This window comes from Triturus cristatus, chromosome 4_2 (genome assembly GCF_964204655.1).
Source record: "Triturus cristatus chromosome 4_2, aTriCri1.1, whole genome shotgun sequence".
Taxonomy (NCBI): Eukaryota; Metazoa; Chordata; class Amphibia; order Caudata; family Salamandridae; genus Triturus; species Triturus cristatus.
In genome coordinates this window covers 82,912,917-82,930,423 of record NC_140586.1, presented here as the reverse complement: position 1 = coordinate 82,930,423, position 17,507 = coordinate 82,912,917, and the positions used below count along the sequence as shown (strand labels likewise).

At 47.7% G+C, this 17,507-nt stretch overlaps 1 protein-coding gene across 3 annotated transcripts in view; it reads right to left on the bottom strand.

The window, feature by feature from the left end:
- Positions 1-17,507, bottom strand: part of DOCK6 (dedicator of cytokinesis 6) — a 409,103-nt gene that overhangs the window by 11,638 nt on the left and 379,958 nt on the right. For all 3 annotated transcript variants that reach the window (XM_085600639.1, XM_085600641.1, XM_085600640.1), the window contains 2 exons: positions 15,961-16,067; positions 14,974-15,141 (listed from right to left, as the gene is read on the bottom strand). In XM_085600639.1, the coding sequence (XP_085456765.1) occupies positions 14,974-15,141; positions 15,961-16,067 (275 nt within the window). The remainder of the gene's footprint in view (positions 1-14,973; positions 15,142-15,960; positions 16,068-17,507) is intronic.

Sequence of the window (17,507 nt, the reverse complement as noted above, 5' to 3'; positions counted from 1 at the left end):
CTCTTCTTGAACTCCTCTGGCAGGTGCTCCATCAGCTCTTACATTTCCTTCCACTGTTGGTGGGCATATCCGTTTAGTAGGGCATTCGAGTTGGGTATCTGCCAAAGCGTTGTTGCTGATGTTTCCATTTTTTCCCCACCAGGTCTACTCTCTTGCTTTCCTGGTCAGGAGGTAGTCCCGTAGACGTGGGGGCGTTTCCTCTTTTGCATGCTGTTGCCACAATGAGGGAATCAGCGGAGACGTTACCCCTTTCGTAGGGTGGATATTTTGATGAGAAGATGTACTTTTCCTCCACTCTTCAAGTTGTTTGCCTTGGATGCAGCTGGCTCCTTAAACGCTTCCCTGCCCTAGTCCAGCAAGCTAGGAAGATTTGGGGGACATTTGTTTCTCTTCTGCTCAGGGTGCAGTGTTTCACGGAGGAAATATGCATCTGACTGTTTCTCTTCCAGCAGAACCCCATAAGTGCATGCACCTCTCTATACCACTTCATTGTATGCAGTGATGTAATGGGTCTTGGCTTCATTGTGATGTCGTGGTTTTGATGGATAGGATTCCAGCCCTCCATCTGGCAATCCATGTAGATGTCCTGCTTGTCATCTGTTGTCTACTATTTCAGAGAGGCCCTCCTGTTCTTTCTCCAGTTCAAAGAACTCCTCTTCCATCTGTTGCTGCAGCTCTGAGGTGATGGGGCTGTCCAGCTCCTCTTCTTCATCTGTTTCCACCTGCTTTTTTAGTGGAATCCTGGATCCCTGAAGGGAGTTGTCAATGGTCCTCTTTTTCTTGATTAGGGCTTTGAATTTCAACTCAAGACGCTTCCTTTTTCAGTCTACCTCAAATGATTGTCTTTTGGCGTCAAATTTGGCTTCCTCTCTGTGTTTTGACGTCAATGTCGAGGAACTTTTTGGTGCCAAAACCGGGTACTTTGGTGTTTCAGCGACCTTTGGTGTCGATGTTGAACGGCTTTCTAGTGCCGTTGTGGACCAGGTCTTAGAGGACTGCATCTAGCTGCTTTTTGCCGTCTCTCTCCCATGCTTTTGATCCTGATAAGCTTTCGGCTTAGATGTGTCTTGGCCCTGAAGGTTTACATTCTGTCTGTGCCCCTTCCTCAGCATTTTCTTGTAGCCCTTGCTATTTTGATCCTTAATCAACTCCTCGAGGTCCAGTTCTTCTCCTTGGGCCTCCTCTGTCTCCAAGATATTCTCCTTGTCGCTAAATAGGCCCAGCTATTTTAAGAACTCCTGCTTCCTCTGAGGCAATGCCATCACGTAGTGTGGCCACCTCTGTTTCTGCCTTGCCTTGATGGTCTTTGGCAAGAAATCTGTGCATGCAACAAAGATCTTCACACAGTGATCCCTAGGGAGTAAGAGGTTATAGTCCTTGTGCGTATCCTTTTGGGCGTACTTGTGGTAGCACTTGGGGCAAAACCTAAAAGGGGTCTAGTTGCATCGGCGTTTCTCTGTGGCTTTTGGTATTTCTCTGTGTTTTCTTCTTCTTATCAGTCATAGTCCATCCTCCTTCCTCGATGGTGATTTTCGGTGGAAAACTGCTTTTCTTTTCCCAATTTCTTCTTCCTCAGCTCCAGCGCTCTCCCTTAGGCTTCCAAAACCAACAGTGGGAAAAATAATCTGAAGATGGCAAGTGCATCGAGGGATTTGGAGGAAATACATCTGACGTCGCATAAGGAGGGGCTTAAACCCAAATGGCTAATGATACACACGGAAAAAAACAGGGAAGTGCTTATCAAATAGACACCGCAATAGTCTCCAAAACACTCTCTAGGACCTCCTAATACGTACTGCAACCACTGCCATCACTTACGTGAACACCCGTGAGGAACTGGTGAGGCTGAAGGCGTTCACTGCAAATTGGAAATGCTCCTGGCCTACCCTGAACCGGAGGTAATATCTGTGGTATTGTAGGATTGGTGTATGAAATACGCATCCTGCAGGTCCAGGGCAAACATCCAGTCGTCAGAATCCATTCGATACAGTACCTGGGCCAATGTGAGCATCTGGAATTTGTCTGGCCACAGGAAGGCATTCAGAGGGCAAAAATATAAAATAGGAGGGAGGCATCAGTCCTTCTTCTGTACTAGGAAATAGAAGAAATAATATCCAATCCCTATTTCCAAGATATGCACCATATTTATAGCCATTTAGCACTACAGTAAAACAGTCATGCAGTCGCCTGAAAGCTGTTCTGATGTAGGTGGAAGATGCTGTGGGTCTAAAAGGAATGAAAGGGTGTAGCCCTGATGGATAATTTGAAGTACCCATCTGTCTGATATCAACTGTTGTCGTCCCTAGAGAAAATGCTATATCCAGCCTCCTACATGGTGGTAGTGAGCCGCTAAGAGTAAGCTAAAGCTGCTTGGAGGCAGTTGCCGAAGGTTTGGAAGACCAAGAGGATCCCTGCTGACAAGTAAGTTTTCTGCTAAATCCCAACCCTTACCTCGAAAAGAATGGAGTATTTTCTGTGGCATCGGGTGGTGGGGTGGATTATGGGGGCAGACTTTATCTGTATGCCAACCCTCTGTAAAAGAGGGACAGGTTTGCAGAGGGAGTTGCCCGGTAAGAACCAAAAGGCCTGAACAATAAGCTGTTGGTTGGGTTTCCTGAAAGTGTTCCAGGGTAGAATCGGCATTCGCCAAACAGACAGGACCTATCAAATGGTATGTTATGTTATGTTATGTTAATAACTTTTATTAGGCGCACAGCTGCCCCAGCGAAGGGGCGTCCTGGCGCCTGATCAGGTACACAACACAACAGGTCAAGGCTAAGAAAAAGAGAAATCAAATAGCAGGGGCAAACAGATGTGTTTTAATGGCGCGTCTAAAAAGAGTCAGGCTATTTAGGGCGCGAATATGTAAAGGAAGGGAATTCCATAGATCAGCCGCCAGAACACGGAAGGAGCGTCCTCCCATCCTACTCAGCCTGAACCTAGGCTTAATCGCCAGATGGTAAGATTCAGACCTGAGAGACCGCGTGGGGACGTAAGGAGAAATAAGGCCCGCCAAAGCAGGGGGAGAGGAAAGCTTCAGGATCTTAAATGTCAGACAGAGAGCCTTAAATTTGATTCTCTGTCTGACCGGTAGCCAATGAAGGAAGGTCAGAACAGCAGAGACCGAGCAACGTCTCGGAAGGCCAACAATGGCCCGTGCAGCAGCATTCTGCACCCTCTGAAGCCTAGTAGCCTCAGCCTGGTTGACTCCAAGTAGCAAGGCACTCCCGTAGTCCAACCGGGAAAGAATAGAGGCCTGAACCACTAGTTGCCGAGTGGGGGGGTCAAAGAATTTGAGGACTGACTTCAGCCCTCGCAGAATACCAAAACAGGTAGCTGCTGTCTTCTTTGTATGGCTGGTATAAGAAAGATTAGAATCCAGCCAAACCCCCAGATTTTTAACTACGGCCGCTGGAATGGGGGACACCCCCAGTTCAGAAGGCCACCACTGGTCTCCCCAAAGTTCCGCCTGCTTCCCCACAACCAGGAACTCGGTTTTCTTAGCATTAAGCTGTAGGCAGTTGCTACGCATCCAGCTAGCCACAGCTATAAGTCCTGCACGGAACCTGGGCGCAGTCACCTCAGGGTCCCCACTGAGTGTCACCGCTAGCTGCGTTTCGTCGGCTTACGATGTCATGGTAAGGCCACATTGCCTGACGACAGCGGCCAACGGTTTCACATACAAGTTGAACAATGTGGGGCTTAAAGCAGAGCCCTGAGGGACTCCCAGTTCCAAAGAATGGACAGAGGACTGGCCAGGAGGAATGGCTACTTTGAAAGACCGGTCCGAGAGGAAGGAGCGGAACCACTGAAGAGCCTTCCCCCCAATACCCACTTCCTCCAAGCGCCGCATCAGAATGTCATGAGACACCGTGTCAAACGCGGCGCTCAGGTCTAACAGTAGGAGCGCCGCAGTCTGCTCCGCATCCAACACTGACCGCAAATGCTCGGTCATAAAGAGCAAAGCAGTTTCAGTGCTGTGTTGGGCGCGGAAACCATTTTGACTCTCGTCAAGAATGTTATTACGAGAGAGGTGGGCAGACAGGATAGAATTCACGTGTGCCTCAGTGACCTTGGCGGTCCAAGGCAGGAGGGAGATGGGCCGGTAATTCTCCGGGAGCAAGGGGTCAGAGTTGGGTTTCTTCAGAATAGGGCTGACCACAGCTTGCTTCCAGGATGGCGGGACCACGCCCTCACTGAGAGAAAGATTAATCACGTCCAAAATGGGTTCACGACAGAGAGGCGGGAGACGGATAAAGAACTCCGCCTTCAGTGGGTCTAAGGGGGAGCCAGATTTAATTTTAAGGCTCAGAGTGTCAAATACCTCGTTAGACATAGTATGTCCATATGGGAGGCCTAAAATTCCCCAGAAAAGCCATTAGACCTCATCCAAGCATGGCAACAGATGGCCACGCTAGTACAGACTGCTCGGTCTAAGCAACTGATGGTGTCAAAGTCTGTTCGAAATGGGGGTCTCTAGTTGGCAAGGGCTTGCACCTTTGTCCAAATAGGGACCCTTCTTCTTAGTCAGGATAAGGGAGTTACACTCCTACAATAACCCCTGCTCACCCCTTTGGTAGCTTGGCACGAGCAGTCAGGCTTATCTTAAAGGCAGTGTGTAAAGCATTTGCATATAACCCACAGTAATACAGTGTCAGCACTACAAAAGGACACCACACCAGTTTAGAAAAATAGGCAATATTTTTATATACTTTAAGACAAGACCAAAAACTATAAAAATCCACAATACAGTACTTAAAAATCTACATTTGTCAAAATAAACTTTAAAAACAGTTCCTTGACGTCGATAGCTCCGTCCGGGGCTATCAAGGCATCGTGAGCAAACAAATCCCAACAGCTGTGGCTGACCGCGGTGTCGTGGGCCAGCTAAGGTGTCGGGCAGACCCGCAAACAGTACCTTTTAGAAATGCAAGGCGTCAGCGACCTCTCGTTGAGCTTTCCAAAACACGGCGTCCGCAGGCGTCGGTTCCAGAGGTCGGTGCAGGAGTCGTCGGGGTCCTCGACGTCACACGCGTTGCAGCTCGGTCTCCTCTTTATTGGAGTCAGGAGTGCTGGCGTCAGCAGGCGTCGGGTGCTGCGGTGCGAAGTGCAGCGGTACGGTGCCCTCAGGTCGTGATGCGAGCAGCGGTTCGGTGGCGGAGTCAGATGGCGTCATCGGTGAGACCAGGGTCGCGGTGCGAGATGAAAGCGGTGCTCGTCACAGTGCTGGCAGATCACGGTGCAGGCAGCGGCGTTGCTGAAGTGCTGTCGCCAGGTGACGAACTGGAGTCGATGGCGCCGGCGTCAGTAGGCCAAGTCTGCGGTGCGGGATGAGGTGCGTTGTGTAACTTTACTAGCAGTGCCCTCGAACCATAGTACAAGCAGCAGTGTCGATTTCAACGTGGAGCGGCGAAGTCGGGGATACCAAGGCATCGTCGTGAAGCGAGGCAGTGCAGAGTGCGGTGCCCACAGGTCGCGGTGCGAGCAGCAGCTCGTTGGCGGCATCAGCTGGCGTCGTCGGTGAGACCAGGGTTGCGGTGCGGTGTTGCCCTCTGCGGTGCCTTCAGGACACAGAGTCGGCAGCGGCGTCGTAGACGTCGTCGAGTTGCTTTTCTTCTGTTGCAGCACAACACACACAGTCCCCAGTGCTGAGGGCATAAGAGATTGAAGTCTTTGTTGTTCCTGAGTCTTCTTGAACAGGGGGCAAGCTCTTCCTCAAGCCCTTGGAGAGACTCACAAAGTAGAATGCAGAAAGTTCAGTCCTGTCCTTTCACTGCCCAAGACAGAAGCAGCTACTGCAGGTCAAAACAGCAAAGCACACAGCAAAGCGGTAGTTCCTCCTCACAGCTTCTCCAGGTCTTCTTCTTGGCAATCTTCTTGATTCAAAAGAGTTCTAAAAGTTCGGGGGTCTGGGCCTAAATACTTATATCCAAAAATCCTTTGATCTCTTAGGCAGAGAGTGTCTGTGCCCAGCCGGAACCAGTTCTGCCTTCTCTGGTGTGATTTCCTGGCAGGAGGTGGAGACGGCATTGTCAGAGGCAGACCAAGCCCTTTGAGGTGCAAGGAATCTCCTCCCCCTTCCCCCATCGCAGCCCAGGTCTATCCAGCCCTTTCCAGACCCACCTAGACTATCTGGAGCCACTCCTGTTCCCCAGCCTTCTGTCATCCAAAACCCAGACAGGCAATCCACATTCCAGCAGAGGCACATGGGATGACTGAGCAAGAAAATACCTACTTTCTAAAACTGGTATTTTCAAACACTGAATGTAAAAATCATCTTCACTAAAAGATGCATCTTTAAATTATGAGCTCGGGCATACTAAACTTTATTTTCCTACCTAGTTCCCAGGGCCAGTTATGTTTATAAGATGTTATAAACAAACTTCCCATTCTGTCCTATGGGGATCAGGTAGCCTTGTTATAGTGAAAAACGAAATGGGCTGTAATTCACTATCAGGACATGCCACACACACCAGGGCATGTCCTACCTTTCACATACACTGCACCCTGGCCACAGGGCTACCTTGGGCCTACCTGAGGGGTGACTAACATGTAAAAAAGGAAAGGTTTAGGGCCCGGCAAGTGGGTGCACTTGTCAAGTCAACATGGCAGTCCCGGACAATGGCAGGTCTGAGGTACCTTTTCAGGGCTACTTACGTGGGTGGCACAATCAGTGCTGTAGGCCCACGGGTACCATTTGATTCACAGGCCATGGTATACCCAGTACACTTTACTAAGGACTGACAAGTAAATCAAATATCCAACATGGAAACACCACTCCATAACACACTTTACCACAGGAGCACTTGCACTTTACCACTGATCAGCAGTGCAAAAAGTGCGCAGAAACGCTACGCCAGCAAAAACAGAGTCAAAACCGGGAGGTCAGGGAAACGCCAAAAGATGCCAAGTCTAACAAAGCCAAACCGAACAATGTATTCAGGTGCATCCTGGGCATTCTAAATAGCTGGCACCAGGGAGGCCCAAAGGTCCTCAGGGACTGCCAGCAAGATCTTCCTGACCATGTCCCAAAGGGCCTGCATCTACTGGGTCTGTTCTGGATTTAATCCTTTGTGATATTATATACAGGCTTGGAGGAAGTGTTTCTTGATTTCTATTGTTCTCTTCTCCCCATGGTCCTTAGCCTGGTTTGTAATTCTATTTTTGTTGGGGGGACCCTTCTGTGTTTTACATTAAATCCTGTAGTCTTTAGAGTGGACATAGTTCTCTTGCACATTAGTTTTTCATTTTTGGTGACAAAATCTTGGCAAAAAGTTAATCAAACAATGAAGACAAGGAAGAGCGGAAGTCTGGATCCACATCTGAAGGAGCAGAAAGAAAGGGACTGATGTCAGTGTGCAGGAATGACACCTATAGCGGCTCTGCTACATCACTTCCTTGGTGGATCGAAGTATATGCGGATCGCACAACGCCACCTACCGGCGTGCAGGGGCATTGCAGTGAAAATCTTGCACATCCAGTCTGGTGCCTAAGGATTATTCTAAAGGTGAGGAATCTACGCTTAGAAGTAGCAATCTGAATGTAACATTATTTTGTGGTTTCAATATAATCTGTTATTTATTTATTTAGCTCTTTAGTCATTATCTATTTGTCTAAATATTGTAAGATCATAAGCACTGCAATGTATCACCACCCGTGTCCCCACGTGACTTTATCAATTATATTTCATCATACAGTGGATGTTAAAGGTCCCACTGTTCTAAAGGATATAATGAATGTATGTCCTTTGTCTTCTATGGACTAAAGTAGTTAATCTGTGACATTCGTAAAGTGTGCATGCTTGATCTGTATGGTCTATATGCAAAGAAGTGGGACATTCACATACTTTATCTGATGACCTGTAGTCTTCGTGGAGTGTAGTAGATGATATGCATCCTCCATTCAGAATATTTGATGAGCTGTGACCTTCATAAGGTGTGTCAAATAACCTATAACCGCCATGAGATAAATTCAATAGCCTTTTACCTAAACTGATTGTATCTGATGAACTATGACCTGCACAAGGTGCATTTGATGCCATGTCCTCCAAGCAATGTATCCAATGGTTAGTTCTTCCATGAGAAGTATCGAATATGCTACTTACCAGTATGCATCTGTTCTTGGCATGTAGGGCTTCTGACATTCATATCTATGCATAGATCGCCGCCTAGTGTTGGGTCCGGATGATTGCACATTGTTGTCCTGGAAGAGTCTTCGAAGTATCACGAGATAGGTGGCTCCTCCCCTGGACTACAGTGCGCATGGGCATCCCCTCCATCCTTAGATTGTTTTTCGCCATTGTGGCATAGATGGAGTGTAATACAGTGAATGATGACCATGCTAACTAGTAATTACTGAATGCTACAGCTGCTACAGGCGCCGGGGAGGAGGGTGGGCGATATGAATGTCAGCAGCCCTACATGCCAAGAACAGATGCATACTGGTAAGTAGCATATCCGGTTCGAGGCATGTGGGCTGCTGAATTCATATCTGTGCATAGATTATATAGCAGTCCCTCCATTTAGCGGCGGCTTCCCGTGCCAGCTGCAGCAGTCTGAAAAAGAGTTTTGAGAACAGCCTGTCCTACAGCTGCCTGCTGTCTTGAGTGTACATCTACACAGTAGTGCTTGGTAAATGTATGTATAGTGGACCATGTGGCTGCTCTACATATCTCCTCTAAAGGAATATTTCCCAGGAAAGCCATGGAGGCCCCTAACTTTCGTGTGGAGTGGGCTCTCGGAGGAATTGTTAGTGTGCGCTTAGCTTTTTCATAGCAAATCTGTATACACTTAACGATCCACCTAGCTATTCCTGCTTTGGAAATGGGGTTGCCTTTGTGCTGTGGAGAAAAGGCAACAAACAGTTGTTTTGTCTTCCTGAAATTCTGTGTTCTGTCAATATAGTACATGAGAGCTCTTTTGATATCAAGTGTGTGGAGCATTCTCTCTGCTACATTCTCAGGATTAGGATAAAACACTGGTAGTTCTATGGATTGGTTCATATGGAACTGCGAAATTACCTTGGGCATGAAAGTAGGGTTGGTGCGTAGTACGACCTTGTTGGCATGAACCTGTATAAATGGCTCTTGAATGGTTAGTGCCTGAAGTTCACTAACTCTTCTTAGTGAAGTAATGGCAACTAGGAAAGCTACTTTCCAGGTTAGAAATTGAATCTCACAAGAGTGTAGAGGTTCAAAAGGTGGTCCCATCAGTCTGGTGAGGACCACATTTAGGTTCCAGACTGGTGAAGGAGGGTGTCTTGGAGGAATCACACGTTTGAGTCCCTCCAAGAAAGCTTTGATGGCAGGCACTTTGAACAGTGAGAGGTGCTGCCTGTTCTGAAGGTAAGCTGCCAGTGCGGTTAAATGTATACGGATGGAATTGTATGCTAGATTGCATCGGTATAAGTGTAATAGATAACAGATAATGTTTTGAGTTGATGCATCCAGCGGATTGATGTCATTATTTTTACAATAAATGACAAATCTTTTCCACTTAGCCGCATAGCAGGCTCTGGTAGTGGGTCTCCTTGCCTCCTTGATGATATTCATACATTCTGGAGGCAAGTTTAGGTAGCCAAATTCTAAGATCTCAGGAGCCAGATCGCCAGGTTCAGCTGTTGCGGATCTGGGTGCTGAACCTCGCCATGGCTCTGCGTTAAAAGCGTGGGTGTTAGCCGTAGTCTTTGATGCGGTACCACGGAGAGTTCCAGAAACGTGGCGTACCATGGCTGGCGTGCCCACGTTGGAGCAACCAGGATGAGCGTCATCGAGTGTTACCTCAGTTTGCGTGCCACCAGCGGTAGTAATGGTGCTGGGGGAAAAGCGTATGCAAATCTGCCTGACCAGTTCATCCATATCGCATTGCCCTGCGACTGTGGATGTGGGAACCTGGCGGCAAAGTTTTGGCATTTTGCGTTTTCCTTTGTGGCGAATAGGTCTATCTCTGGATGACCCCACCGTTGGAAGTACGGTTCGAGTACTGATGGATGTATCTCCCACTCGTGTATTTGGTGGCTGTGTCTGCTGAGCAGATCCGCCATCTGGTTGTCCTTGCCCGGGAGGTGTTCCGCCATGAGGAAGATGTTCCTCTGAATGGCCCACTTCCACATGCTCTGAGCCAGATGAGACAACTGTGGGGAGTGTGTTCCTCCCTGCTTTTGTATGTAGTACATGGCGGTCATGTTGTCCGTCCGGATCAACACGACTTTGTTGCACAAGTGTGCTTTGAATGCCTTCATTGCAAGCAAGATTGCCATGAGTTCCAGAAGGTTGATGTGCATCCTCCTTTGCTGTGTCGTCCATAGTCCCTGCACTGTGTAATTGAGTACATGAGCTCCCCATCCCTGGAGAGAGGCGTCCGCTGTCAGTATGATTTGTGGGACAGGCTCTTGGAACGGTCGGCCCTTGCAAAGGTTTTGTGGATTCCACCAATGCAGAGAGTTGTATGCCCGACCGCTCACCAACACTAGGTCTTTCAACTGTCCGTGAGCCTGATTCCACTGACGTGCCAAGCACTCCTGAAGCGGGCGCATATGTAATCTCGCGTGCGGGACTATGAAGATGCAGGAGGCCATCATGCCTATCAACTGCATAAACACTCGTGCCGGTAGTGAGTGTTGAGGTTTGAACTTTTTTATGAGCAACTGCATGCTGTTGATCCTCACTGCATTGGGCTGTGCCTTGGCTGCCAGAGTGTCTATGGTCGCGCCTAGGTACTGCTGTACGTGGGAGGGTTGAAGGTGGGACTTTGGATAATTCAGTGAGAATCCCAGGCTGTGAAGAAGGTGAATGGTGTGGGATATGTGGTTGGCACACTGCTGGGCTGACTTTCCCTGGATAAGCCAGTCGTCCAGATAAGGATAGACATGTATGTGCTGTCTCCTTAAGTGTGCCGCCACTGTCGCTAGGCACTTGGTGAACACTCTGGGTGCCGTTGTTACTCCGAAAGGGAGGACTTTGAACTGGTAATGTTGATTTAGAACAGTGAACCTGAGATATTTTCTGTGTGATGGGTGTATGGGTATATGGAAATACGCATCTTTGAGATCTAGTGTTGCGAGAAAGTCTCCCTGACTGAGTAACGGCAGCACCTGTTGTAGGGTGAGCATGTGAAAATGCTCTGACAGAATGTAACGGTTTAGAGGTCTTAAATCCAGTATGGGTCTGAGAGACCCGTCCTTTTTGGGGATCAGAAAATACAGTGAGTACACTCCTGATCCCTGTTCTTCTGCAGGCACGAGTTCTATGGCTCCTTTTTGGAGCATACTGAGAACTTCCTGGTGGAATAAGTGCAAGTGCTCTGCGGACATAGGACGGTGTCTTGGTGGTATGTTTGGTGGAGCGGATGTAAGCTCCAGACAATAACCGTACTGGATAATGTCTCTCACCCACCTGTCTGTTGTGATGGATTTCCAGACCGGCAGGAACTCTTGGAGTCTCCCCCCGACAGGTGTTATGTGGTCGGGGGGCAGTGACAAGGCGTCACTGTTTGTTGGTGGCGGAGGACCTGGAGCTGTTGTTCCCTCGGCCTCTGCCTTTGACGTTGTTTCCACGGTATCCACCTCTATTATTCTTATTATAGGTGGTCTGTGAACCTCCTTTAGTGTACTGCGACTGTTGGGAGGTCTGGTTTTTAGATGGTCCTCTTTTGCTAGAGCGACGAAAGGACCCACTCCGAAACTGCTGTGATTGCAGAGCCCCCATAGACTTCGCAGTCTCTGTATCTTATTTGATCTTTTCTAGGGTGGTGTCAACTTCGGGGCCAAAGAGGGAGTCAGGGTTGACAAGTTGATTGAGTATAGTTGTCTGTATCTCTGGTTTGAATCCCGAGATTCTTAACCAAGCATGCCTTCTTAACATGACGCTGGTGTTGATAGCCCTAGCTGCAGTGTCCGCTACGTCAAGAGCGCACTTAATGGAAGCGTTGCTTATGAGCTTCCCTTCTCTAATAAGCGACTCTGCTCCTTCCTTATACTGATCTGGGAGGTGCTGTAGCAGTGTCTCTAGGGTATCATAATGCGCCCTGTCGTATCTAGCCAGAAGTGCCTGAGTGTTGGCAATTCTCCAGATGTTAGCTGCCTGTGCAGCAACTCTCTTTCCTGATGTTTCCAAGACCTTAGACTCCTTGTCAGGGGGAGGAGCATCACCCGTGGTCTGTGAGTTGGCTCTCTTCCGAGCATTGGAAACCACCAACGAGTCCAAAGGCAACTGGCCTCTTATGTAGGTAGAGTCCACAGGAGCTGGCCTATATTTTTTGTCAATCCTAGGGTTTAGTACTCTCGCCCTTGTGGTCTCCTTAAAAATGTCATTAGCCGGTTTTAGGACCCCTTTCAGCATGGGCAGAGTTTTAACAGATCTTTCTGAGGTAGAGAAGGTATCCATCAGAAAATCATCCTCAATAGGATCAGTGTGGAGCTGTACATCATGATTTTTAGCTGCTCTCTCAATCAAGGCATTGAAAGCAGCAGTATCCTCAGTAGGAGATGTTTTTCCCACATATGCCTGTGTGTCTGGAGCAGTTTGAGGGTCCCCTGTACCAGTATTGTCCACCCAAGGTTGGTTTTGATCTTCAGGGTCAGTGTCCACAGGATAAGTGTCCTCAACATCACCAGCATCCCCTGCATCCACATCAAATTGTGTGGGTGAGAATGACTGAGGCTCCTGGTCATAATATTGAATATGTTCTACCAGAACTGGTGATGTGGCCCTCTTCTTCTTCAATGGAATTTTGTATGGCTCCATTGATTTCTCTGGCAGTATCTTTCTTTTATATATTGAAAGTCTACCAGTCTCCGCATCGATAAACTGCCTTGGCTCCTCATCTTCCTGAGGTACTTCGACAGCTCTCTGTCCCATTGGCATTCCTGTTGGTGCTTCGACAATTTTCTTCGGGTCGACCTGTTTTTGCGGCTCGGGACCCGTCTTTGCGTCGAACATCTTCGGTCGTACTGCCGGTGGTAGTCCGAATTTTATGTGCGTCGACACGATGTGAACTGTGCTGACCGTCTTCGGCTGCGGGGGTGCTTTTGCGCCGAGCATGGAAGCCGTGTCGTGGATGCGGAGTAACGACTCCGACACCTTCTTCTTTAGGAAGGGAGACGGTGTTGTCGATTCGACACGTTCCTTCGATACCCTTTTTGACGTGGCATCTAACCCCGAACCAGACGCTGTGTTCTCGACACGAGGACTGGGATGGGTCGGCTCTCGCGGGTCACTCTGTATTTCTGTGTCGACCATCCTCGGCGCCGATTTTTTCGGGTCGGCAACCTTGACCTTGGTCTTCGGCGCCGCCTTCGGCTCGACGTCCCCATGAGACTGCCTTCTTTTGTGTTTTCGGCTCCGAGGGCTTTGAGGCCTTGTTGCCGATGAGAGACTCTTTCACTTTCGGTTTCGAGTTAGGTGCCTTTGCCTTCAGTTTCGATTTCGTTTGATCGAATGATGGCGCTTTCGATACCGATGGCTCTTTAGGGTAGTTTGACGCCGGGCCTTTATGCGGGGCTGTAGAACGAGAGGAATGATCTTGGGTAAGGCCTTGTGGCGATCCCTCGACCTGAGCCTTATCGAGTGCCTCTTTGGGCCCTGTACCGACATGTGGGCCTAGCTCATCTTCCGAGCCATCCTCCTCGGCCCCAAGGGCCTCTTCGTCGTCTCCTACCTCTTCGACGACATCATCTTCCTCTTCATCTACTATACGCTCGTCTTCGGCATCATAGTCGGATTCTCGCTCCGAAACCGGATCCGATAGCTCCCCCTGAACTTCAAGGTCCACGACCTCCTCATCTTCGGTCCCGAAGATGTTGTCCGGGTTTGGCGTCGCTTTCTGCGCCTCGAGCCGAGCTGCTCGATGAATGCGAAGGGTCTTCTTCGATCGAAACCTGGAACACGCCATACAGGTGGCTTCGTCGTGGTTTGGAGAGAGGCACTTGTTGCACACTGGGTGCACGTCGAAACGAGCATGCTTAGCGTTGCAAAGAGGGCAACGCTTAAAGGGGCTATTCGATGTCTTTGGTTCCATCGTTGATGATCTACTCGAGAACGCACTCGACAAAAATACTCGGCGCCGAACGAAAACAATACCGACGAATTTAAATGCCTAAATACTCAAAGAGCTAAGATTAGGACATCCGAACCCAATGGCGGAAAAAAACAATCTAAGGATGGAGGGGATGCCCATACGCACTGTAGTCCAGGGGAGGAGCCACCTATCTCGTGATACTTCGAAGACTCTTCCAGGACAACAATGTGCAATCATCCGGACCCAACACTAGGCGGCGATCTATGCACAGATATGAATTCAGCAGCCCACATGCCTCGAACCTGCTGACTTGTGGACTCCATAGAACAAATCAGACAACTCTGACCCCAACAGGAAATGTCAAATAAGTTATCACCTCTCTCAGATGGATTTGATGACGTATGATCTTCATAGGAAGAATCTGATGTCTAATGACGTCCAATGAGGTTTATTTAGTGACCCATGTTTTCCTTGGAGAGTGTATCCACTGATCTAGGGTCTCCTTTGGATTAATCGGATGACCTGTTAGCTCCACACTTTATATAAAATGACAATTTCCACAAGATGAACTTGAGAAACTCTGAATCCCCCAGGAGTATTGGGTGGCCCATGACCTCAAGGAAGTGCATTTGATGACCTACCAACCTCTATGAGTTCATCTGATGACCTCCAAAAAGTAAATTTAATGATCAGTGACCTCCATTAATTGTATTTGATGATGTATGTGGTACATGAATTTAATTTACTGACACATTATCTTTGGGGATCATATTAGACTATATAGAAACTTCATGGGGTGCATCCAATGACCTATGCCATCCTTGGATTATATTCCATGGCCCCTGACTTGCACAGGATGTGTGCAATAAACTGGGACACCGTCCCCCACCCACAAGTCAGTACTTCCATGACCAGTAACCTTCACCACCAAAAGCTGCAGATGGACCACATTTCTCACCTGTGGCTTGTGTGTGGTATGAGCGGGGTATATAACTGGGGAATTTTCCTGTTGATCAGTGGGCTCAGTGCCTCCTTAAGTCGGTGATAGTTCCTCTCCATCTCTCGATGATACTCTCGCTGGTCTGAGCCAATCAGGGTCTTATTTTTTCGCAAGGCATCCTCACACCTAAAAAGCAAAGCATGTTCACGTTACTGTCTTTATATTGGAACCGACAAGAAAAGTCTTGTACATAAGAGTCATCCTGTACTTAAAAACTTTACCTTACTCAAAATGCATTACTTCTGAAGCAGACGACCATTCTTACTGATCACCAATCAATAGGGCTCTCAAAGTTTCTGCTCTGCTTTCAAATGCGAGCTAGAGCGATTTCATTTTTTGTGCAGACATCAAATATGCTACTCGCAATTAAGCCCTCTGTCCCACAATCAAACTCCTTACCCTGAGATCATGCTATTTATGCCGTATTGCAATCTTTACCCCACAATCATACCCTTTAGCCCGCAATCATATCCTTTAACCCGCAATCATACCCTTTACCTGCAATCATACTCCATTGTGCAACCATACTCTTTAACCCACAATAACACTATATCTTGCGATCATACTGTGTGCTCAACTAATCTCTGTGCCCTACACTCGAACTCTCTGGGCTGCACTGAATATGTCTGTACTTCAATCATACTCACTCTGTACTGCAATCATACTAAATCTATACTGTAAACTCTCAACATAGCACACAAAGTCACAATATTGCAAAGATTCCATTTTGCAATAAAACACTGTGTACTGCAATCACCTCACTGTAATCAAACATTCTATACTGCAAATGTTATACTGCAACCATACACTATCTTGTGAAAAATATAAGGATATGAACAGAAAGGCCCAGGTAACTGACCTCCAAGACACATGTGGAAACCCCCTTCCCAACACTACCTATGTGCATGCACTATACAGTACAGGCACTTCCTACGGCTATCTTACCTTTTGGTGAAGTCCTTGAAGCAGAGCCGCAGTTTGTTATGATGCCGAAAGAGTTTTGCGTCATCTGGAATCTCTGCCAGGAACACCTGGGCCACTTCCAGAGGTCCCTGATGGAGTAAAGGGAGGAGTTAAATGGATGATTTTTGAGATTTCTCAGATTCAAGTCCCACCGTCTGAAAAGGTTGCTCTAGACTGACTGATTGCCTCCTCAGTTTCCCACTAGACATGGTAGTGGTCGTACCTAATTGCTGGAGTTGCCCATAACACAGTGGGGACCATTTATCTCCCCAATGGGATGCGTTTCTCATTAACAGTAAACGGCAGAATGTGGTAGCAGAGAGGACTGGAGTCTCGGTGCTATACTCCTTCATATCTCCTCCTCTCTTGTCCTTGTGGTACTTGCAAACCAACCTGTTATATGGTGGTGCCCACAGATCCCTGGCATATATAGAGTGATGGTGAGTCACATCCTCTCCTCTCCCACACCCGATGAGCATAATCTCTTGAAAACCATATTTCATTAATGCTGGTGCCAAAGGAGGATGCAAGTTACTTCCCAGTAACAATAGGTTTGCAGCTCAAGACTGACAATGCCTCTGTTGGACACATGTAAGAAATTCGACTTTTCTGTGTGGTCTCCCAAGATTTTTTGCCTTTTGCTGTACCCTATTTTTTGTTATGCTTTTAGAACTCAATGCACTATACCCCTACTAAGAAGTAGCAAAGTGCCTGTGCTCCCCCTTTAAACGTAGTGGAATTAGCATATTCCTAATGGTATATTAACTTACACATAAGCCCTAATATATGGTAAAAAAAAGTACCCGGGGACAGTAAATTAAATGTCAATATTGGACTGCAACACTTATGGTGCCATCCACTAATGTGGTGGTGCAAACATGGATTCAGGCCTTCCAGTGTAGCCGGACTGTGGCAGTGCAGAAACTGCAATTTGACCTGTCAAAATAAACCCTTGTGACATGTCAAAACCTCCCTTTTAAATATCAATAAGTAACCCCTATGCCTTGGAGCCCACAAGGCAGGCTGCATGGCATTTAAAAGGAGGACATGTAGAAATATAATGTTAAAATGTCCTTACAGTGGCAGGCACCTAAAAACTATTTTTCACTGTGGTAGGTCTATCTGTCCTAGGTAGAAAACCAGAGTACAGATTAAAAATCCTAATATTGTACTTCGGGAATGGGACTAGCAAGAAAACTAATTAAACAACTATTTTAAAGTTTTTTTTAAAATCCAATGTAAGGATGCAGTGGCGTAACGAAAGTTTAAGGGCCCCCACTGCAATGTACACGGAGGGGCCCCCACTCCGGATTTAATCCGAAGCGTGCAGGCTTGAGTACTGTGCTGTGGGGGCCCCCTGCAGCTCAGGGCACCCCTGCACCGCGGGGGATGCGGGGGCCTGTGTTACACCCCTTGGATGAAGTCTGATTTTTGAATACATATAAACTTTTAGAAAGTTAAGTTTTTCCGATCTGAAATTCCTGGAGATTAAATTTGCATTTGTCCTCCCAATTCTGCCAGCCAGTAAA